The 24,499-nt window shown below is 44.0% G+C and overlaps 1 protein-coding gene across 2 annotated transcripts in view; it reads left to right on the forward strand.

Annotated features, from left to right (window-relative positions):
• The first annotated feature begins 1,412 nt into the window (after positions 1-1,412).
• The window catches only part of ARHGAP18 (Rho GTPase activating protein 18), a 95,205-nt gene continuing 72,118 nt past the window's right edge, over positions 1,413-24,499 (forward strand). Inside the window, exon 1 of one of the 2 annotated variants that reach the window (XM_072141557.1) lies at positions 1,413-1,452. In XM_072141557.1, coding sequence (XP_071997658.1) covers positions 1,442-1,452 — 11 coding nt within the window. In that variant the 5' untranslated portion in view covers positions 1,413-1,441. Of the gene's footprint in view, positions 1,453-5,106; positions 5,279-24,499 lie in introns of those variants that run through there. The other variant, XM_072141555.1, reaches the window with a different exon arrangement.

The following is a 24,499-nucleotide window of genomic DNA, read 5'->3' on the forward strand; positions in this document are numbered from 1 at the left end:
CTGTTACTGTATTTATGACTCTGGAGTCCAAGGACTTTCAGCTTATCTTATTCTATGACAGTGTCATGATTTCTCTGAGATTATTGTTTTTCTTGTTCCTTGTACTCTTTCCTTCTATCCCTCATTATTTAGATACTAGTGTTAATATCTAGTGCTCCTCTCTGTGCCCCAGTGCCCGTCACCCTCACTCACCCTTACCCTCTCCATGCTCCGGTCTCTGCTCCAGCGGTCGGGCACAGTACTGATAATGTCCTGCACAGAAACTGTGGACAACAGGGCGTCAAGACGACAAAGAAATATTCCTTTTATTTCATAAGTTAATCTTTATTCATGAAAAAGTTTAAAAATGGCATTTTAATTACATTTCAGGCCATAGATGGTGATACACAGAAGAGGGGTTATCTCCAATGGTACACATGAGCACTCAAAAGTCTATCTACATCCTATACAGGTTATGGAAAGTGAAAATATATTCAAAGTGGATGGTCAAATGGGGGAATACCTTAAAAGCGTATTGCTATCACATTTTAACATTACAAAGCTGAACTAAGCCTCAGTCAATATAGTTGTTATAAAAGGTGTCTCACCCATGTGCCTAATCCACACTGCTCCAGTACCGGGGATAACACTGTCCCCGACACCGTCCTTTCCGCTCTGTGGGATGACATACAGTCCGGGCAAAATGGGGCACAGCCAAGAGTAGCACAGTGGAACTCTATGTGCTAAAATAGTTTGCAGAAAAGGCGCAAAACTTAATGTCTCATTGAGAACATTCGGTTGGAGGGTGTTGAGTGTCCAAATCCAGTGTGACTCGCACTGTTCCAGTCTCTTCTGGATTGGACCTACCCTAATTCCCAAATTAATTCTGTCTATGCCTCGAGGCCGTGGGGGTCAGCATTGTGTTTTTCCCTTAAATGCTGTGCCATAGGTCTTCCTTCGGTACTGATTTCTGGATCTTTGGCAGCACTGATGTCCCACATATGTTCTCTTATGCGGGTCTTTATTTCACGTATAGTCAACCCAATATAAACCATATTGCAAGGGCAAATAGCATAATATACCACTGCTCGTGTGTTACAGATAATGTTATGTGTGTCTGTGAGAAAAAGTGTCTGTGCATTCTACATTAGGGCAGGCCACACACTTGCCACATGGTCTACAACCCCACCGGGGTGGACCTGCTCCAAACTGGTTTCTTGTCTATCTGCATCATAGTGACTACGCACTAAAGTATCACAGAGATTTCTTGACTGGCGTGCCCTTATGCTTGGTTGGTCAGAGATTTGTTTTTGACAATGGGGTCAGATAGCAATAATGGCCAGTATCTTCAGTATGAATCTCATTTCTTCCCAATGCGAATGTTAGGTTGTTATGAATCTTACCTGTGGTGTTGTACTTCTTTTAGGTTTGGATATAAGTACAGTAAATCTTGGCGAGGAGTATGTTTAGCACGTAAGTAGGCACGTTTTATGGATCTGTTACAATATCCCCGCTGCTGGAAACGTATGCGTAGATCATTTGCTTTGATCTCAAAATCTTGTCTTTTAAAATGTAGAAATTGGCCGACAGGTATGTATCATCTGTGTGGGATGGGAAGATGAGGCATGCATTCACAGCTGTCTGTTTTCTGTAAACATTTGTTTGTAAGAGGCCTTCTGGATCTTTATGTAGTACCACATCCAAAAAAGTAACACTGTTGCTGTCCGCAGTGTATGTTAATTTTTAACGTTTAAATTATTGGTGTTTAGTTATTCAAAAAATTGTAGTTCAATTTCACTGCCTTTCCAGAAGATCAGGATTTTGTCTATGTACCGGGCCCAAAACATGACGCGGTTGATCATCTTCCAATAGGTCCCTCTCCCACAGTCCCAGGAACAAATTGGCATAAGAGGGCGCATAAGATGCCCCCATTGCCATTCCCTGGAGCTGTAGGTAGAAGGACTCATTGAAAACAAAGAAGTTGCTGTATAAGACAAATTCAAGTAACTGTAGAAGAAAAGGTGCAAAATCTTGAGTTATATATTTTCATGGACAGGAAATATTTTACAGCGCTGAATCCATTATTGTGTCTTATACATGTGTACATGATTCCATATCACATGTGACTAACAACATGTCATCCTCCATGTGTACACTAACGATCTTACATAAAAGGTCCATTGTATTAATTGTATAAGATGGAAGGGTTTCCACCATTTTTTAATATATATTCGTCAATTAATTTACTCACGTTTTCTCTGATGTTTCCTCTCCAGAGATTATTGTCCGTCCTGGAGGAACTGTTGAATGTTTGTGGATTTTCGGTAATAAGTACAGTGTAGATATCACTTTATTAATGATGTTATTTGCCACTGCTTGTGACAGCATTCAATTTAGTTCTTCTGAGAACTTGCTCAGCAGGTTGAATGTGAGCCTCTTATAGCACTGTGTATCGCCTAACTGGCATAAGGCCTCTCTTACATACATATCCCATGGCCAAATAACTACGTTGCCCCCTTTGTCTGCTTGTTTTAGCACAATAGATTTATCACTTCTCCGCACCACCCCGCCTTCCGGAGATTTAAAGGGCCAGTGCACCATTGATTGGTGCTGGCCATTCCCAGAAACCTTCATAAGCCAGCTTCTCCCTGCACAACCTGCCGGATCTTTGTGTCTCACAGCCTTAGAAAAAGCTTGATGGATGCCCTGTGCTCTTATTCTGAGTTCCTGTTGTTACCACTGTTCTGTTGTTGACTTTGATCCCGTGCTGCCTGTCTTGACCTATTGCTATGTCCCTGACTCTAATCCTGTGCCTCCCATCCTGACCTCCTGCCTGTCCCTGACTACTCTTCTGCTCAGTGTCTCTGTACCCGCCTTGGCTGCCACCATGGACAATGTTGCATCTGTGAAAAATCTGGTGGTACCACGACTCAGCAAGTACAACCCACTTTATGTTATCTCTGGTGAAAACCGGGTACCACTTAGACTCGGGTCCCAGGTGTCAGCTTACGTCATTGTCTGCGGTGGTCCAGTGGGACAAAGATTCATGGCGAATCGAAACGATGCAGTTTTTTCCATGCCTGTGTGAATAAAGGTTTATCACCTTTTTCATCATATTGGATGCTGTGGCCTTTTCCTTTCTATATTGGACTTTGGATCCTACACAACAGGAACCTGAGCTGTGTGCATCACCTTATTTAATAACTGGTAATTTTTTGGTTGCTGTCTCTTGTCTGCTTTTTCTGGTCCAGTGGGTCCACTACTCCTGGTGCCACTACCATTACTCCTGGTGCCTGATCCGGCCATGGATCCCACTAAGGTCCCGCTACCTGAACTGGATGATCTTACCACCATAGTGATCGAGCAGTCCCAGCAGATTGCCATGCAAGGTGAACAGCTTATACAAGTCACCACCATGTTGCAGAAATTGATGGCTACTCAGCAACAGCGTCAAGTTCCAGCTGCTCCTGCTGCTACTCCAGTTAGCCTAACTTCCACTGAATCTAGGCATAGACTTGCTATGCCATCCAAGTATGATGGGGACCCCAAGTTGTGCAGGGGCTTTATCACCCAGTGCTCCCTGCACATTGAGTTTATGCTGACACAGTTCATCACGGAACGTATAAAGAGATAGAAATAAAAATATATAGATTTCTTATCTGACGGAGCTCCAGACGTTCACAGAGGTTTTCACTCCAAACGTTCACAATAATTGTTCTAGTTTGTCCTTCGTTCTGCTCACAGCACAAATCCACAGATTCTCCAGATAAGAGTAGCCCACTGTTCAGACCCACGTGGATGCAGTTTTCGTTCCTCCTATGGTTACCACCGCTCACCACAGCGGACCACTAGAAAAAACATGCACTCCAATCGTATAGAATGTCTTCATAAAATGTTTTAATAAAATTAAATACTACTCACAAACGTTTAGTAAAAATGTGCATATCTATAGAAAGGACACCAGCCTCACACGAGGCTGTGAGCAGAACGGAGGACAAACGAGAACAATTATTGTGAACCTTTGGAGTGAAAACCTCTGTGAACGTCTGGAGCTCCGTTCAGATAAGAAATCTATATATTTTTATTTCTATCTCTTTATATTTTAACATTGGGACTTCTGGATCAGTCCTGGACCGTTGTTTTAGCTCTGAGAGGGTTAAAGTTAAGAGTGCAGCACTACACCCAAAGAGTTAACTATTTCATCACGGAACGGTCTAAGGTGGCATTCATTATCATCCTCCTCTCCTGACGGTGCAGGGCTCTTCTTTGTAACCAAAAAGGAGGGGTCACTCCGTCCATGTGTAGACTATCACGGTCTTAACAAGGTTACAATTAAGAGCCGCTATCCATTGCCGCTGATCACTGAACTGTTCGACCGCCTATGTGGAGCCAAGGTCTTCTCCAAACTATAACCTCCAAACTCGGGCCTATAACCTCATCCATATTCCCGAAGGTGACGCTTTGGGGCACATTTACTTACCCGGTCCAGTCACGATCCAGCGGCGGGTTCTCCGACGCTGATTCAGGTACGGCCAGGATTCACTAAGGTAGTGCGCCCGATGTCCACCAGGTGTCGCTGCTGCGCTGAAGTCCGCTGGAGTTCACTATCCTATCTTGGGTGCAGGTAAGCGCATGTCAAGCGACACATTTTTTTTTTTTTAGTTCCTCGGTTTTTCCGAATCCGTCAGGTTTTCTGATGGCCACGCCCCCGATTTCCGTCGCATGCATGCTGGCGCAGATGTCCTGGTGTTTTCTACGGACCCTTGAGTCCCACAAGTCCTAAGTAATTTCAGATCCAATCGCCTTTACGCCAAACTTGAGAAGTGCCAGTTCCACCAGAGGAGTCTTCCCTTCCTTGGGTATATTATCTATGACAGGGGTCTACAGATAGATCCTGCTAAGTTGGCCGCGGTTCTTCCAAATCCCTGCCCAGTAGGACTGTGTGCATGAGATAATATCTAATATGAGAATTGCCATTTTCCTGCTAAAAGAGCAATGATCTGATGATATTGATCAGCTAAGCAAAGATCAGAGCAAAGGTAAACATCTGTTAATGAGTGTCTGTAACAAAATGATGAAATGACTTCCTGTTTGCTTGCATGCCTTTAGAGGTCTGACACATTTACTGTAGAAAGAGAAAAGAGAAAGACAATGTTCAATGCGCTAAATAACACAATCCAATGGATACAAAGACAATTCTTACAGATGTTTCCTCTCTTGAATTGAGCTAATCCGCATGTAGAACCGTCCTTCTGATGGATGCCATGGTGAATAAATTTGTGCTGAACATACAGCTCAGGTAAGACACCGACCCTTATATCAATGCGCTGGCACTTTGGTTAGTTCAGTCATTCTGTGCCTGCAGCACTTTTTCCTCCAGCAAGATACTGAACACTACAAGTAAATCTAGGTGGGCCTCTGTTATTGACAGCAATGTGCTTCAGGCTCTGTTTATGAGATATGATATCATCTATTTCCATTAAAATTTAAGTCACCAAAACTCCATTGGGTGAATCTGTGGGGATATCACTTATTAGGAGATTTGCTCCTGTACTTGAGGTAGAAAATGAAGTTTTGACTTTATGTAAATGACACACAGGTGCTTTGGGGGCTGTTACCAGTGCCCCTTTGAGCCCAGGGGTCTCTTGCTATTACATGGCCCTTAAATCACTTGTAGCCCCCTCCCTGCACTGCACTCTCAGCTCTAAGCTCTGCTTAGATTCCTCCTGTACACCCTGTATACTCTATATATTCATCAGGTGAGTGTCTGAGTGCCCCAACACTCACATTCAAGCAGTGGTCTCTCTGCTCTTTCTTCCTGCTCATTTACATCTTGATGTACTACTTGAACATCTGACACTGCTCACAAGGGTCTTTCTCAAGGGCAGCATTTAGTTTACAGCAGTTAAAGTTGCAGTAATAGCAGTGATTTATTAAAATTTGTGGCTCCTGTGATGCATCTCTGGCCTTGGTTGTACCAGAAAATCAATTCTTTGCCCAAATAATACATTTGATAGCATAAGTCTTACAAGAGAAAACAGCTCACTACTATTTGTCAAAATCATAGCTCTGCTATAAAAGTTTGGTAACATTACACTTTGACACTTTCTGTTTTTTGTACAGAGGAATAATTGAACAATTTGTATATAATGTCATACACTACTTTTTCTTTTGGACGCATTGAAACATGCAACTGACTTCCGGGCAATGCAGAAAGTCTAATAGTAGTAATTAATGGGTTAAAATGATGCAGAAAGCTTTTCATGTTACAGTTCTGAAATACTGATTTTCAACAAAATTCTTCATTAATAAACCCCTTCATGTTTCGAGGGGGAGCCGGCGTGGAAAAACAGAAGTGACTTTTTACATTTAAAATTTTGTAGGGTTCATAATATAAACAACACAGTGTGAGGGATTTATCAAGACTTGTAGTTGTGTCACAATTCCTGGTCCCCTCTTCCACAGCGTGGAGTGTACTATGCATGGACATTCGCAGGAAAGCCCTGAGATGAGGTACTAGCTACAGCTTGTGCCAGTTTCTAGTGTTGATTATAGCACATCACCATATTTGGGAAGGGGGAACATCACACCCTGGCACACAATACACCCTAATAACTTTATCCTCTGGTTTGATGCAAAGAAAACACCCTTGAACGCAGAACGCATGTTCTGTTACTGTGTCATAAGTCGAAAGTCAGAACTTTTTATTTTTCTGTTTACAAAGCTGTATGACTGTTTATTTTCTCCAAAACAAAATGTACTTTCTAATGGCACCATTTAATATCATGCAACATACTGGAAGCAAAAAATAATTCCATATGGCCATTGCATCATTTTCTTACTGGCTTTTATTTTACATTTTTGTGTCAGAACGATTTAATAGAATCCAAATTTATATAGTTTTTTTTTAATGTTCTGATAACATTAAAAACTATTTTCTGACACCTAACTTTTTATGAATACACAAAAAAAAAAACACTTCCACTACAATATGTAGAAAAAAAGTGGGAAAAAAGCCAGGTCACCCAACCTTTAGATCACTCTAGGCTGCACACTCCCCGGACATCTTCTGGTGCACAGAAAAGGCTCCATCCATAGCCGTCTGGTACATGTAGAAAACAAGGTTCGGACCGGCACCCCACAGAAGAAGTTCTCGTTGTACTTGTGCTAAAGACAAATCTTCTCTCTTAAGTTAAAATGCTTGAGCAAACTGGTTAATGCGTTAACCTGATTATGAGTAAGACGCTTGCCGTCGAAACGTGTAACCAGATGGTTTTTTTACCTTTTTATGTTTCAGTATACAGCAGTTTGTGTCATTTTTTGTGTAAGTCGAACTACAAGACATTTACATTCATATTAATTGGGAAATGTATGATCTTTTGATAACTTTTCTTAAAATTCTTTGTGTGTGGCCAAATGCTGAAAAAAAAAAACATTTATTCTGGCAATTAGAAGTCTTTTTATTGCTACAGTGTCATTTAAGCGTCAGGGTCTGGGTTGACCCCAGCTCATAAATGTTAACATCGTTTTTAATGGCATGATTCAGCCTGCGATCCCTCTCCATGCAGGGTTAATGACATTAAAATTGTTAATCCATACTAGACTCATCCAGTTTTGGCCTTTTTAGGTCAGCCATAACGTTTCTATATTTCTGCTGACATCCAGGGCTTTGTGTATATTGCAAATGAAACTAGATGAGGATTTATTTATTTTTTTTGCATGAGTTTTTATTTTTAGCGCATCCTAATGTTCTGGTTACCCTACACTATATAGGGTAAGCATGTAAGCGTTGCTCAAACCTTCCTTGTGGCTGCAGAATATGAACAACATATGAACAGGATATTGTTCTTTTCTGATAACTTTACAGGCCCATAAAATAATTTATTCTATATTGTCAATCCCGTAGAGCCAGAACTTTGTGGAACAGGCTCTATATTTCGACGACTGTATAGAAGTCTGCATTTTAGCCACAAGATGGCAGCATACGAATTTTGTCTGCATGATGTAACATAGAACATTTACAGGCACCTCATATTGTTTATTCATATTCTTTTTTTAATGTACAAAAGTGCAGAACAATTTTAAGGACATTAGTCAAATCATGACCATTTTAAAGTGTTTTTCTCATTCTGTATGGCCTATATTATGTGTTTTTCCTTATTTTTTACTTTATGTACATTTATATGAAATGTGTACAAATGAATACATTTGTGACATGTATTTTTACAACAATTGATAAACGTCTTTTGCAACCGATAAAGTGGGAATTTATTATAACACTTTTAACAATTTGTACATTTATGGTGTAGTGACGTAAGAATGCATAGTGGGAACCTGTACTTTTTGTATCATTCTTTATTGAAGATTTAGTTGTATGTATGTATGTATGATTAAATACTACAAAATTGATGGGAACTAAAAATATTATTTTTTTGTAAAAGGAGCTCAAAAAATTACTTTATAGAGGTTGTCCACTTTCAGCAAATAATTGATATTGTTTTTCATTAAAAGAGTTTTTCTGTATTTTCATCACTATAAAACTGTAGATTCACACTGAAGGCATCAAAACTATGAATTATCACATGTGGAATTATATACTTAACAAAAAAGTGTTAAACAACTGAAAATATGTCCTATAGTCTTGGTTCTCCAAAGTAGCCACCTTATGCTTTGCTTACTGCTTTGCACACTATTGGCATTCTCTTGATAAACTTCAAGAGGTAGTCAACTGAAATGGTCTTCCAACAGTCTTGCAGGAGTTCCCAGAGATGCTTAGCAGGTACAGGTCTGGTGAACGTGGAGGCCAGGTCATCTGGCGTAGCATCCCATCACTCTCCTTCTTGCTCGCATAACCCTTACACAGCCTGGCGGTGTGTTTGGGGTCAATGTCCTGTTGAAAAATAAATGACGGTCTGACTAAACACAAACTAGATGGAAAGCATGCCACTGAAAGATGCTGTGGTAACTATGCTGGTTCAGTATACCTTCAATTTTGAATAAATCCCCAACCGTGTCACCAGCAAAGCACCCCCCACACCATCACACCTAATCAATGCTTCACAGTGGGACCAGACATGTAGAGTCCATTCGTTCACCTTTTCTGTGTCGTACAACGACACAGTGGTTGGAACCAAAGATCTCATATTTCGACTCATCAGACCAAAGCACAGATTTCCGCTGGTCTGATGTCCATTCCTTGTGTTCTTTAGCCCAAACACGTCTCTTCTGCAGTTGTTGTAGAGATGTGTCAACTGCTAGAACTCTGTGTGGCAGTGACCTGGTCTCTAATCAGAGCTGCTATTAACCTGCAATTTCTGAGGCTGGTGACTCGGATGAACTTATCTTCCACAGCAGAAGGGACTCTTGGTCTTCCTTTCCTGAGCGGTTAAGAAATCAGGCGATACCTTTTTGAGGCTGAGAATATTTGATGGTGAGCTTTCGAGAATACTAGTTCTCTTCGTCAGACATGATGTTATGCATGAAACAGAAAATTCACAGCATTTTATACACACTAAACTTTGATCATCAACAACGACAGAGAGATAAGGTACTGCTAGCTTCTAGCCTGCAGATAGCTAATGAGTGTAAATCAGAGAATTACTTATTTTGGCTTAGTGCAGAACTGGGCAAAAGTTTTTATACTTTACAGTTGTACTTAAAATATAGAAAGTGTGCTTAGCTTAATTTTTGTGTCTGATGATGATACATTTCCTTAAGGCTGCATTCACAGGACCATGCAAGGAACGCATGTAAGGCTAAAAGCTTGCAGTCGTACATACGTCCCCATAGACAGCAATAGCCGCACAGAGCGATGCGGTGCCGCACACTTGTTTGTATCTGTGTTTTTATCTGTTTTATAAGCATAGAAAATCAACTGCACTCATAATCCCTAATGCAAGGAAAACTCAAAGATTATAGATTTTTTTTCAAATTTTCTAAAACGATTTTATATTGGAAGGCATAAAATAAAAATTAAATATATGGTACATTTCCTGTGTGTAGTTAGAACTTTTTGCTCTGATAACTAAAAATAGTCCTGGAAATATAAATACTAAGATCCAGTCTATTTACTGAGAAAGACAATACTAACAGAAAACAGATGATTGTATAAAAGATTTCCCAGCAAGTTTTAAAAGCAGTTGTGTAACAGTGCTGAACTGTTTAGTTTATATGAATAAACAGGACAAGCAAAGTAGAAAGCATATAGATAGAAAAGCCTTTACATGTTAATAGAAGGAACAGGGGCTAAACACACGACATACATAGCTCCAAGTGCCAAACTTACTGTGACCCACACTAAAACCTCTTAACCATTAGATCAGTTTAGATTTCACCCCATTAAACTACTATCCCCTCAACAAGCGTTTGAAGTGTTCTTTCTAGAAACCCATCCATGATGTGAAATCTTGATCGTTAAAGTATAAACGCTCTCCAAAATCACGTGAAAATGAACTAAATACAAAAACTATCGAGTCAATAATTTACCAGTTGTACCCACTGTGATATACCACACAGATACTCCGGCTACTTCTAGTAGCAACGTTAATAAATAATCAGTAGCCACACGCCAGCCCAACGTCAACCCCATGAGCGGATCAATGTATCTGGTCATGGAATCGTGTTAGGAAACGCAGGTTCAATGGTAGAGTCTCCAGGAATCCCAAGGGAAAGTGTCTGGGATTGTCCTGGTTGTGACGGGAGCTATGTAGCTGTAGGACATTACAGGGGCAGTGCTGTTATCCCTGTTCGGCCTGCCTTACTATAGACCTGCACTGATTGGACTCCCACTCTCTTCAATAACTTTATTTTATACTACATGTAGTCTGATCTGAATTGGTAAGGTCCATACTTTGACATATGTGTTTGCTAGACATCTTTATGCATGATTTTAACTTGGACTACGGTATTAACATTTATGATTTGTGCCATTTCGTCACCAATTTTTTATTGTTTTGTAAATGAGTCCTATTTTGCTAGAGAGGAGCCAAGAGCCATGGAGAGCATCACTTCAGACACCAATATCCTTGGTTCTATAGTAACTAGAAACATGTTTTTGTGTAAGTCACAGAACCACAATCTTAAGCTGGTCTAAAAGATGAGATTCTTCTCTATATACAACAAAACCCTTTTCCTAGGTGCTATAGAAATAAAGATAGGGGTACCGGAAGTGACACTTCACCTGCAGTCTCTAAATTTGACTCATCTTAGGCAAAATATGACTCTTCTTTGTAAATTTGCACATGGCTTTGAATGAGAATTTATAAAGGTAAATAGGCAAAATGTCACATAAAATTCTAGAATGGACATTTTGTACCGTAGTAGTTTAACCCCTTAAGGATGCAGCCATTTTACAGCTTAAGGCTCAGCCCCATTTTTTGGATTCTGACTTGCGTCGCTTTATATGGTTATAACTTTTGAACACTGTTACTTGACAGCGATTCTGAGATTGTTTTTTTCCCACATGTTGTACTTCATTTTAGTGGTAAATTCTGGCTGATAAGTTTTGCGTTTATTTTCCAAAAAAAGAAAAAATTATGAATTTTTTGAAAAATTTTACTTTTTTTGAAATTCGAAATCATTACATTTTCAGGTTGATAGATTTACCACCTAAATAAGTTGCTGAATAACATTTCCCATATGTCTACTTCACATTTTCATAATTTTTGAAATGTCTGGATAATATATTTTGATGTCGCGTGGCTTACAAATCGAATAGCATTTTTTTGTATTTTCAGAATTTACTCTTTTGCGGATAAATACTGTTTTGAATGAAATTTTACATATTTAGCATCAAAACCCCTCAATCAACCAATTTTCAAATCTGCACCCCTCAAGCTATCAGAAACAGCTTTTAGGAAGATTGTTAACCCTTTTAGATCTTCATAGTAATTGAATCAAAATGGAGGTGAAATTTAGAATGGTCAAATTGTGCCGGTTATACGTTCATTTAGCCCTAAAATTTACACATTTCCAAAAGATAAAAATAGAAAACCCACAAAACTATTTGTTCTATATTTTCTCTTGAGTACAGAGAGCACCCACATGTGGACGTTACTTGTTTTATGGGTGCACAGCGGGGCTATAAAGTTTTTCGCTTTTTCGTTATTGGGGCCATGGGACGGCATTTTTTTTGCGGGATGAGATGCTTTTTCCAGTGTTGCCATTTTGGGGTTGGTATCCCCTATTGTTGAAAATTTGCACCAGATCGGACCCCAGCACTTCCATAGCAGCAATCGGCGATCGTGGGGGAAAGACCCTCCAGAGACACACCTACGATCGGAGCCCTCCCCGATCGCGGGTGTTACACTGGGGTGCCAGCTATTAGTTACAGCCGGCACTCCGTGTTTCCCGATGCCGGTTCGGCTCCGATCCAGAGCTGAGCCGGTATCAGCTCCGTGGCGGATATATCCGCCATGGAGCGCTAAGGGGTTAATGGTTTAAAAGTTGCTCCCTTTTAAGCTCCTGTTACATTTTAAAAAATGTCATTGATAAACCTTCAGGTGGGAAAATGTTTACTAATCTGGCATTTTCACCTTTAAGTAAGATAAAAGATAATCCGTCAGTAATTTGTAATTTGTCAGTAGTAGTTCATCCAATGCTTGAAATTCATAGATTTTATTAAGAACACAAAAAGCTTAAAAAAAGAGCTTTCTCATCCTGCACAGACATTTTACAAGAAGGGATAAGGAAAGCATTTCCGATCCTGGAAAATGTATTTGCATATTTCCCAGAATCCCCCAGAGGAGCATAATCATCTGTAAGCCTCCACACAACTGCAAGGTGGCCTTTACTGGCAAAGTCTCACTATGGAGGGCTCTTACTAGGGTCACTAGGTAGCACAGAAAGAAGAAGCCGGCCTTCCAGCAGACAACACTATCCATGAGTCATGCTACTACAGTGTATGGTGAAATGGTCATTAGAAGCACAATAGCTTAATGGTAAACATCTTAGGTGCCAAGGTTTAGGTAAGAACAAACACCTCTCCTGATGAAAAGCTGGCACTACAACACATTCAATAAAGATTCCTTACACAAAGCATAAAGCACACTAAGAGAAATCAGGTTGTATATTGACCCTGGTGAAGAGTAGGCAAGTTACTGCATACTACTTGGAGTACTTCCATTAAATGACAATTCATTCAATTAAATGGGGATGTAAGATTTGCTTTCTGTAAAATGGTGAATAATGACTATTTATTACCAACATGTCACATAATAGATGACTGTAGATTGCAGTCAGGTCCAGTTCATTGTTTACATCCACAGTAAGTAATAATTAGAGATGAGCGAACATACTCGTCCGAGCTTGATGCTCGTTCGAGCATTAGCATCCTCGAAACTGCTCGTTGCTCGGACGAATACTTCGTCCGCTCGAGAAAATGGCATCTCCCGCCGTTTTGCTTTTTGGCGGCCAGAAACAGAGCCAATCACAAGCCAGGAGACTCTGCACTCCACCCAGCATGACGTGGTACCCTTACACGTCGATAGCAGTGGTTGGCTGGCCAGATCAGGTGACCCTGGAATAGACTAGCCCCTGCCCGCGCTGCTCGGATCATTCTGTGTCTGGATGCCGCTAGGGAGAGAGCTGCTGCTGGTCAGGGAAAGCGTTAGGGTGTTCTATTAGAATAGTGTTAGGCAGGAGTGATTCTACAAGAACCCAACAGCCCTTCTTAGGGCTACAATAACGTTATACATTTTTTTTTTTTATTTGCTTGTGGCTGGGCTTGCTGGCACTAGTAGTGCAGCTAGTACCATATTGTGAGGAATTTGCAGGGGGACTTGCTACCATTGTGTTTAGCTCTTAGTGACACACATATCCACCTCAAACACCGAAGTGGGACAATTTATTAGGGGTTTGAGTAGAATTAGGCAGAGTCTGCTGATTTATTTTCTTTTTTACCTTTATTTCATTTTATAGCTCAAACTCATCTTGCAAAGCAGTGTGCTTTCAGTGTAGGCTACAAAATAGCCATAGGAGAACCCCAACGGCTTACTTAGGCCTACAATAGCGTTATATTTTCCTTTTTTTTGTTTGCTTGTGGCTGGGCTTGCTGGCATTAGTAGTGCAGCTAGTACCATATTGTGAGGAATTTGCTGGGAGACCTGCGACCGTTGTGTTTAGCTCTTAGTGACACGCATATCCACCTCAAGCACCAAAGTGGGACAATTTATTAGGGGTTTGATTAGAATTAGGCAGAGTCTGCTGATTTATTTTTTTTTACCTTTATTTAATTTTATAGCTCAAACTCATCTTGCAAAGCAGTGTGCTTTCATTGTAGGCTACAAAATAGCCATGGGAGAACCCCAACGGCTTACTTAGGCCTACAATAGCGTTATATTTTCCTTTTTTTTGTTTGCTTGTGGCTGGGCTTGCTGGCATTAGTAGTGCAGCTAGTACCATATTGTGAGGAATTTGCTGGGAGACCTGCGACCGTTGTGTTTAGCTCTTAGTGACACGCATATTCACCTCAAACACCAAAGTGGGACAATTTATTAGCGGTTTGATTAGAATTAGGCAGAGTTAGGCAGAATTAGGCACAGCACAAAATCCAGTTGTGTGCTGTCAGTGTAGGTTAGAAACTAGCCATAGCAATAGGATAGCATCGTTTTGTTAAAAAAAAAATAAAAATAAAAAAAAATAAACACAAAAAAAAAAAAAATGAAAAGTTTACACTTTAATTTGGAAAATGTTTAACCCGAGGGCTAGGGGTAGAGGACGAGGGCGTGGACGTGGGCGTCCAACTACTGCAGGGGTCAGAGGCCGTGGTCCTGGGTGGGGTGAGACACCACCTGCTGATGAGGGAGCAGGGGAACGCCGCAGAGCTACACTCCCTAGGTTCATCATGTCTGAAGTTACTGGGACTCGTGGTAGAGCACTGTTGAGGCCAGAACAGTGCGAAGAGGTGATGTCGTGGATTGCGGACAATGCTTCTAGCCATTTGTCCACCAGTCAGTTTTCCACGCATTCCACCCATGTCACCGAAATCAGCACTCCTCCGGCTCCTCCACCTCAGCCTCCTCCCCCCAGTCTGCCCCCTCCCAGCAAAATTTGGCATTTGAACCGGCATACTCTAAGGAACTGTTTTCTGGACCCTTCCCACAGTCACAAACCACTTGTCCGGTTGCTGCTGAGCAATTTTCCGATGCCCAGGTTTTCCACCAGTCGCAGTCTGTGGGTGATGATGACATTATTGACGTAGTGGAAGAAGTGTGTAAAGAGGTGTCGGACGATGAGGAGACACGGTTGTCAGACAGTGGTGAAGTTGTGGTCAGGGCAGGAAGTCCGAGGGGGGTGCAGACTGAGGGATCGGAGGATGATGAGGTGACAGACCCAAGCTGGGTTGATAGGCCGGGTGAACACAGTGCTTCTGAGACGGAGGCGAGTCCTATAGCAGAACAGGTTGGAAGAGGCAGAGGTGGGGCCAGACGGACAGGCAGGGCCAGAGCTGGTTCATCAGCGACAAATGTTGCCCGTAGTCAAGCTCCCGTGACGAGGGCTAGATTTTCAGAAGTCTGGAGGTTCTTTAAAGAAACACCGGATGACCGACGGATTGTGGTGTGCAACCTTTGCCAAACCAGGATCAGCAGGGGTTCCACCACTACTAGCTTAACTACCACCAGTATGCACTGGCATATGAATGCTAAACACCCCACTCAATGGCACCAAGCCCATTCACCTCCGGCCGGGCACACCACTGCTCCTTCCCCTGTGTCATCTGCTAGTCAGCCCCCTGCCCAGGACCACGGCCCAAACACCTCCCGTGCGAAAACCCCATCTTCGCCTCCACGATCCTCCACAGCATCCACCAGCGTTCAGCTCTCCATACCCCAGACGCTGGAGCGCAAAAGGAAGTATAGCGCAAGCCACCCACACGCCCAAGCCCTCAACGTCCACATCTCCAAGTTGCTTAGCCTGGAGATGCTGCCCTATAGGCTGGTAGAGACCGAGGCCTTTCGAAACCTCATGGCGGCGGCCGCCCCTCGGTGTTCGGCCCCTAGCCACCACTACTTTTCCCGATGTGCCGTCCCAGGCCTGCACAAGCATGTGTCAGAGAACATCATCCGTGCCCTGACCAACGCCGTTTCTGACAAGGTCCACCTGACCACGGACACGTGGACGAGTGCTGCCGGGCAGGGCCACTATATGTCGCTGACGGCACATTGGGTTAACTTGGTGGAGGCTGGGACCGAGTCTGACCCTGGGGCTGCTAATATACTGCCGACGCCGAGGATTGCGGGGCCTACCTCGGTCCAGGTCTCAAAGGCCTACTATGCCTCCTCCTCCTCCCACCCCTCCTCCACCTCCTCCTCCTCCGAATTACCATCCGTGGGCATGGCGCCATCAGTCGGTAGCTCTAGGCACAGCAGCAGTGCCATCGCTAAGCGACAGCAGGCGGTGCTCAAACTGCTGAGCCTAGGCGATAAAAGGCACACCGCCCAAGAGCTATTACAGGGCATCAAGGCGCAGACTGATCTGTGGCTGGCACCGCTGAACCTGAAGCCAGGCATGGTTGTGTGTGACAACTGCCGTAACCTGGTGGCGGCTCTGCAACTCGGCAGACTGACACATGTGCCATGCCTGGCCCATGTGTTAAATCTCATAGTTCAGCGTTTCCTCAAGACATACCCCAATCTGTCGGATTTGCTCACGAAGGTGCGCCGCATCTGTGCGCATTTCAGGAAGTCCAGCAAAGATGCTGCCACTCTCAGGGCAGCGCAGCGCCGCCTCCAACTGCCCGCTCACCGACTGTTGTGCGACGTGCCCACGAGGTGGAATTCAACATTAACCATGTTATCCAGAGTTTACCAGAACTGGTATTCAGGTCAGTCAGCTTCCTCAGGTCTACAATGAGGAGTGGACGTGGATGTCTGATGTCAGGTGCTGAGTAACTTTGAGGAGTCAACATAGATGGTCAGTGGCGATGCCGCCAACATCAGCCTCACCATCCCGCTGCTTGGCCTGTTGAAAAACTCTCTGGTCAGCATGAAGTCGGAAGCTTTGCGCTCATCACAAGAGACGGGGGAAGAAGATTCCCTTGTTGATAGCCAAAGCACCCTTAGGTCTGTTTCTCAGCGCATATCGGAGGAGGTGGAGGAGGATGAGGAGGAAGTGGAGGAGAATGTTGGCGAGACAGAAGAGGGGACCATTGCTCAGTTCTTCACTGTTCAACGTGTATGGGCAGAAGAAGAGTAGTTGGAGGAGTTGGAGGAGGAGGAAATGGGCAGTCAGGCCAGTGAGGGGAGTGAATTCTTGTTGGGACTCTGGCACATATGGCAGATTTCATGCTAGGCTGCCTATCCCGTGACCCTCGCGTTCAAAGAATTTATTCCAGCACCGATTACTGGGTATTCACTCTCCTGGACCCACGGTACAAGCAAAATCTTTCCACTCTCATCCCTGGAGAGGAAAGGAGTGTGAGAATGCATGAATACCAGCAGGCCCTGGTGCACAAGCTGAAACAGTATTTCACTTCTGACAGCGCTAGCGGCAGAGGGCGTACTTCTGCGGGACAAGTAGCGAGGGAGAGTAGGCGAGCAGGCAGCTTGTCCAGCACTGGCAGGGGTACGCTTTACAAGGCCTTTGCCAGTTTTATGTCACCCCAGCAAGACACTGTCACCTGTCCCCAGTCTCGGCAGAGTAGGGCTGATCTTTACAGAAAGATGGTGAGGGAGTACGTAGCTGACCATACCATCGTCCTAAATGATCACACAGCTCCCTACAACTACTGGGTTTCAAAGCTGGACATGTGGCACGAACTGGCGCTGTACGCCTTGGAGGTTCTTGCCTGCCCTGCCGCTAGCGTGTTGTCCGAGCGGGTTTTCAGTGCAGCTGGTGGTATCATCACCGATAAGCGTACACGCCTGTCGACTGACAGCGCTGATAGGCTGACGCTTATTAAGATGAATAAAGCCTGGATTTCTCCGGATTTTCATTCTCCACCAGGTGAAAGAAGCTCAACCTGAATAATGTATGTACTCCTCCTCCTCATTGTCCTCCTTCTTCTCCTCTTTGTACACTAAAGCATAGGAAACTGGCTATTTTTTGCCAAGGCCAACTGGCTCTAGCTATAGTACTCTATGTATTTAATTTTTCTGGAGGGCCACCTACCCGGTCCTCTGATTTAAGCAATTTTTGGGAGTGCCACATACAGGCACTAAATCTATTTAATTTTTCTGGAGGACCAAATACCTGCTCCTCTGGTTTGAAAACTTTTTTGGACTGCCACATACAGGCACTCAATTTATTTAATTTTTCTGGAGGACCACCTACCTGCTTCTCTGGTTTGAAAACTTTTTTGGACTGCCACATACAGGCACTATCCAAATTAAATTGTCTCCATAGCAGCCTCCACAAGTCGTCTTTTTAGCTGGCTCCACACGTTGTCTCCATTGCTACCTCCACACGTCATCGCCATAGCTGCCTCCAAAAGTCGTCCATATAGCTGCCTCCATACATGGTCTCCTTATCAAACGAACAGTGTCAAGCAGAATTTTGGGTTGTTTTCATGGATTCCACATCAAACTTGTTAACTTTGTCGCCACCCTGCTGTGTAATCCACAAAATATACTGGCAAACTTTTATCATTTACCAATATTATTTCAGCGCTTCATGCGCATCTGTTTACATTCCCCTCACCCGCCATATCCTAAACTTATAAGAACGCTACTACACTTGATCTTATACAAAAGGTTCTTAGAAGTGCTGTTTGGGGAGTAGCCTAGAGACAGGGGCTTGGATTGGCGAAAGCTCGCCTGGCAGCGGAGCGCCAGCTCCAACTCAAGATCCAATTAACTGCAGCACCTTTAATCTACTACTAGTTCACTGCCTCCATACATCGTCCCCTTATCAAACGAGCTGTGTCAGGCAGAATTTTCAGGTGTTTCACCAGATACATAGTGGAACACGGCCCATCTGTCGCCACCATGCTGGAGACCTGAAGTTGCAATCATGCCCCATACTGTCGCTCTTAATCATGGAACCATTTCCGTAAAAACAATTAAAAATAGAACCACTATGCTATTCCATTATTCCCAGGTGAAATATTCAAACGACCCGGCCTGCTTTGAAAATTATAATTTTTTCAAAGTAAACGCTTCTGGCCCCCAGGCCCATTTTGGGTGGGGAGGAGCCGAGAGACAGGGGCTTGGACAGGCGAAATCTCGCCTGGCAGTGGACCGCCAGCTCCATCCCAAGATTAGGCAGCCTCAGAGGCATCCATGCATGCTGCCCCTGCTGTTTCCTGTCCATTTTGCCTCCACGATCCTCCACAGCGTCCACCAATGTCTCATTTCAACTCTCTATACCCCAGACGCTGGAGCACAAGAGGATATGCAGCACATCATCCCCTTATCAAACAAGCTGTGTCAGGCAGAATTTTCAGGTGTTTCACCAGATACATAGTGCAACTCGGCCCATCTGTCGCCGCCATGCTGGAGACCTGAAGTTGTAATCATAGCAGCGCAATATGAATGCCCCATACTGTCGCTCTTAATCATGGAAGTCGTCTCCATGGCTGCCTCCACATGTCGTCCCCTTATCAAAAGAGCTGTGTCAGGCTCATTTTTCGGGTGTTTCACCAGATACGTTATGGAACTTGGTCACTATGTCGACACCATGCTGTGTTATCGACTAAATATACCGTCAACCTTTTGTTCACATAGGAAATCATTTCACCTCCTTTGGTGAAACCTGCGTCCATTTAGGGTATGTCGCCATGAGACTCTCTAGCCTGCCACTTCTGCCGCTGCCTCTGCATGCCGTCCCCTATAGTGTCAGGGTCAATTATTGGATGTTTTAGATGCTATCTAGCCTTATTCGGTCACTCTGTCATGGCCATGCTGTTGCCCATAATTTTGGCATAATGGTGCGATTAAGCAGCCTCAGAGGCATCCATGCATGCTGCCCCTGCTGTTTCCTGTCCATTTCCGTGGTGTTTCCATCCTTTTCTGAGGTTCCCAGGTGTTTGGCCAAGCTTCCCTGTGCAGAGCCTTGGTCCCCTTGAAAAATGCTCGAGTCTCCCATTGACTTCAATGGGGCTCGTTATTCGAGACGAGCACTCGAGCATCGGGAAAAGTTTGTCTCGAATAACGAGTACCCGAGCATTTTAGTGCTCGCTCATCTCTAGTTATTTTGTTATCCTGAGTACATTTAAGAATCTTATCTTCATGGGAATACCCCTTTAAGGAAGATTCGCTTGCAGAAATCATCAGATGGTTTCACATTATCTTCAAACATAATTTTGTATAATGAAAAGTTCATAGTGTATTCTAAGATATTGAGGTGGCAAAACATTGCAGTCACCATGGACATCTGCCAAATATGAACATAATCGTCACTATAAATTTCCCCATTTTTATCCATTTTTGTATATTCAGTAATCCTTTACCAAATCCTCCAAATAGAGTCAGATACAATAAACCCAGCTTATGTAGTACCAAAATTGGGATATCATAATATTATTAAGCAAATACATCATATAAATAGCTAGAAAATGTGTGTTTAAATTTAATTTGGCTTTCAAGTTTATTACAAGGGTAAAATTATTATGCAAAGGAAAAGTCATCTTTTCGTTAAGGAAAATGTGTTATTCAAGTTTGTTTGCTAAGGTCAGTTTGATCCATTTCTGAACTATTTAGAGTAAATACTCTAAACAGAACAGCATTAGTCCAGATAAGTGGAAATCCTAATACAAATAGTAGGTTGTCTACCTATCATACTCACACATGCAGGTTTTTTTCTGCCCACATTTGGTGCAGTTTCACAGGTCAAACTTCTGGTCATTCTTTAGCAGTTCAGGGAAGTCTCCAGGCCCCAAGAAAAGGCCAGGCCCTGGTGGGGGATGTTGCATTTGTAAAAACACTATGGGACAGATTTATCAAGCTATCCAAAAGTCTATTATTCTCAGTTGCCCACTGCAACCAATCACAGCTCCCGTTTAAAATATTCATGAGCACTGGTAAAATGAAAGCTGAGCTGTAATTGGTTGCGTGGGCAACTAGGAATATTCTGACAGCTTGATAAATCTGCCCCTATGTGTTTGAGACAGTTTTCTTTCTGACGTTGCACTGAAAGCATGGAAACTGCTTGCACATGTATTTATAAAGTGTCTGAGCCAGTTTTGTGTCGCGGCTAAATGTGCACCTAAAGGGGCTTGTCAGTGTTTAGTTGGAGTTCGTGCCACGCTCATTACTGAAGCATACCTCACAACTTTTGGGCGAGAGAAAGAGGGACAAAAAGCCCCTCCCCTTTTTCTAAACCACGCCCATTGCCACACCCACAAGCATATAATATAATAATAGTATAATATTGACCTTGATGGTCCCCACATAGTACAGTGCCCCTTACTTTGACCCCCCCCCCCCTTGGACCCATATAATTACACCTAACGCAACTCTGCAACATATAAAACCCTTCTTTAATTTTATCCTCCCTCTACATTTGGTTTTCCGCTTTTATTTAATCTCCCAAATTTATACATAATGCTATCTGTACTCCTACCCCCTCCTCACATGGTGTGGTCCCAGTTCTCTATCCTCCTCATTCTGTGGCCTCTTGTCCTCCAGCCTTCTCCTATGGCCTCCTGTTATCCATCCTCCTCCTGTGGCCTCCTGTCCTCCATCCGCCTCCTGTCCTCCATTCTCCTCCTGTGGCCTCCTGTCCTCCATCCTTCTCCAGTATCCTCCATCCTCCCCCATCTTCCTGTATCCACCTGTCCTCCATTCTCCTCCTATATCCTTCTGTATCCTCCTCCTCCTGTCCTCCATCCTCCTCCTGTATCCTCCATCCTCCTCCTGTATCCTCCTGTCCTCCATCCTCCTGTATCCTCCATCGTCCTCCTCCTCCTGTATCCTCCTGTCCTCTATCCTCCTCCTCCTCCTGTAGCCCACTGTTCTCTAGCCTCCTCCTGTCCTCCATCCTCCTCCTATAGCCCACTGTCCTCTAGCCTCCTCCTATCCTCCTCCTGTAGTCTCCTTTCCTCCATCCTCCTCCTGTAGCCTCCTCCTGTAGCCTACTGTCCTCCATCCTCCTCCTGTGGCCTCTTGTCCTCCAGCCTCCTCCTGTGGCCTCCTGTCCTCCATCCTCCTTCTGTAGCTCCTGTCCTCCATCCTCCTCATGTGGCCTCCAGTCCTGCAGCCTCCTCTTGTAGCTCCTGTACTCCATCCTCCTCCTGTATCTCCCTGTTCTCCATCCTCCTTCCGTAGCTCATGTCCACCATCCTCCTCCTGTGGCCTCCATCCTCCTCCTGTGGCCTCCATCCTCCTCCTGCAGCTCCTGTCCTCCAGCCTCTTCCGGTGTCCTCCAGCAGCCTCCTCCGGTGTCCCCCAGCAGCCTTCACCTGTCCCCCAGCAGCCTTCACCTGTCCTCCCATTAGCCTCCTCCTGTCCCCCACTAGCCTCCTCCTGTCCACCAGCAGCCTTCACTGTCCCCCAGTAGCGTCCTCCTGTCACCCAGTAGCCTCCTCCTGTCCGCCACTAGCCTCCTCCTGTCCCCCACTAGCCTCCTCCTGTAACCCAGAAGCCTCCTCCTGTAACCCAGCAGCCTTCACTGTCCCCCAGCAGCCTCCTCCTGTCCCCCAGTAGCCTCCTTCTGTCCCCCAGCAGCCTTTACTGTCCCCCAGTAGCCTCCTCCTGTCCCCCAGCAACCTTCACTGTCCCTCAGTAGCCTCCTCCTGTCCCCAGTAGCCTCCTCCTGTCCCCCAGCAGCCTTCACTGTCCCCCAGTAGCCTCCTCCTGTCCCCCAGCAGCCTTCACTGTCCCCCACTAGCCTCCTCCTGTCCCCCACTAGCCTCCTCCTGTCCCCCAGTAGCCTCCTCCTGTCCCCCAGCAGCCTTCACTGTCCCCCACTAGCCTCCTCCTGTCCCCCACTAGCCCCCCTGGGCCCCCCTGGGCTCCGACTTGACTCACGGAGGGGGCGGGGCCAGTCGGGGCGGAGCTACCGCCTCACATGAGTTCATCATGTGAGGAGGTAGCAGGGGCTGGTCCCGCCTCCTCCTGGCCCCGTAGATAAGAGCTGCAGAGCAGTGGATTTTGTCACTGCTATTTATGCTTCAATAAAGAAACAAAATTTTTTAGACCGTGGACCTTGGCTGGACCGTCAATTGTTTTCCATAGTCCTCCTCACACCTGGTTTTAGCTCACAATAACTAATGCCAAAAAATGACAAATAGCAATGTAACTCCACACAGCTACTGTATCAGTGGCCTCTGGGATCATCTGTGTTGTGTAGTCATGGATGACTCTGCTTTGAGCAGCTCCTATCTTAGGCCACATTCACATATAGAATTTGAATTGTGCTTTGAAATGCAATTCAAGCAGAGCATATTGCAATTCAAATATGATTCAAATGCAGACGGACACAACAAGAGGCTCCAACCCGGCCCCATCATGCCCACTTCATGTGGAGGTGGCGTAAGGCCAGGAATTGCTACTTTTTCATGCCTTGTACACCAGAAAACAGACATAAGAGAAGTGTGCTGCTAGAATAGTGGGGGGAGAGGAAGTTAATAGCTACTGCTACCACAACTCAACCCTTGCATTACCGATTCTTGTACCTGCAAACCTCCTTTTAAAAATAGGTATAATATAGTACTAATAAAGCAGGTAATAGGGCAGGTTAGTGCAGTTTTCAATGCATTTTAAGCCCTTTGTGCAAAAGGAACTAACATTTTGTTCCTGTGGGGAGGGGGTGGTGGTATGGAGAGAACTCATGGGCTGTGCTTTCTCCATACACAGCGGGTGTCAGCTGTAAAGAACAGCTGTCACCCGACTGTTACTGCTGCAGTCGGTGCTGGCACTGACCACGGCAGTTACCATTTCTTGGGCATGACGTCATCGGTTGCCATGGCCGCCTACAGTCTCATTGAGACTTGTAGGCTTGGCATGTGTAATGATCTCTAATAGCCAGCAGATGGTAGGCTATTAGAGAACAGCAGTAAAATCGCTATGTACTGCAATACAGTAGTATGAGTAATCAGACCTTGCAGGGTTAAAGTACCCTGGAGGGTCTGAAATAATGGTAGAATATCTATTAGAATCTATAAAAAAAAGAATTAAAAGTTTAAATAGCTCCTCTTTCCTTAGATCAAATATAAAAAAAGAACAGTAAAAATCATAAACATGATAGTATTACCACGTCCAAAATGCCTGTTCTATTAAAATATTACAAAGATTATTCCCGGCTGTGAACACCGTAACGGAAATTGGCGCAAAAATTACCTAATTGACACTGTTCCCTATTTTTCCAGCCATAAATATTTGCATAAAAAACTATTGAATGGTCATATAGGTCCCTAATTGATATAAATTAATACGCCAGCACGTACCGCAAAAAATGACACCTTACATAGGTCTGTACACTAAAGTGTGAAAAAGTTATTGGCCTCAGAATTTGGCAAAATGGAAAATATTTTTTTATGTACCAAAGATTTTAATTGTTTAAAAAGTATTAAAACCTAATAAAACCTATATAAATGTGATTGTAGCGACCCAAAGAATAAATAGAAAGAAACATTTGGAGCGCA

This window comes from Engystomops pustulosus, chromosome 3, assembly GCF_040894005.1.
Source record: "Engystomops pustulosus chromosome 3, aEngPut4.maternal, whole genome shotgun sequence".
Taxonomy (NCBI): domain Eukaryota; kingdom Metazoa; phylum Chordata; class Amphibia; order Anura; family Leptodactylidae; genus Engystomops; species Engystomops pustulosus.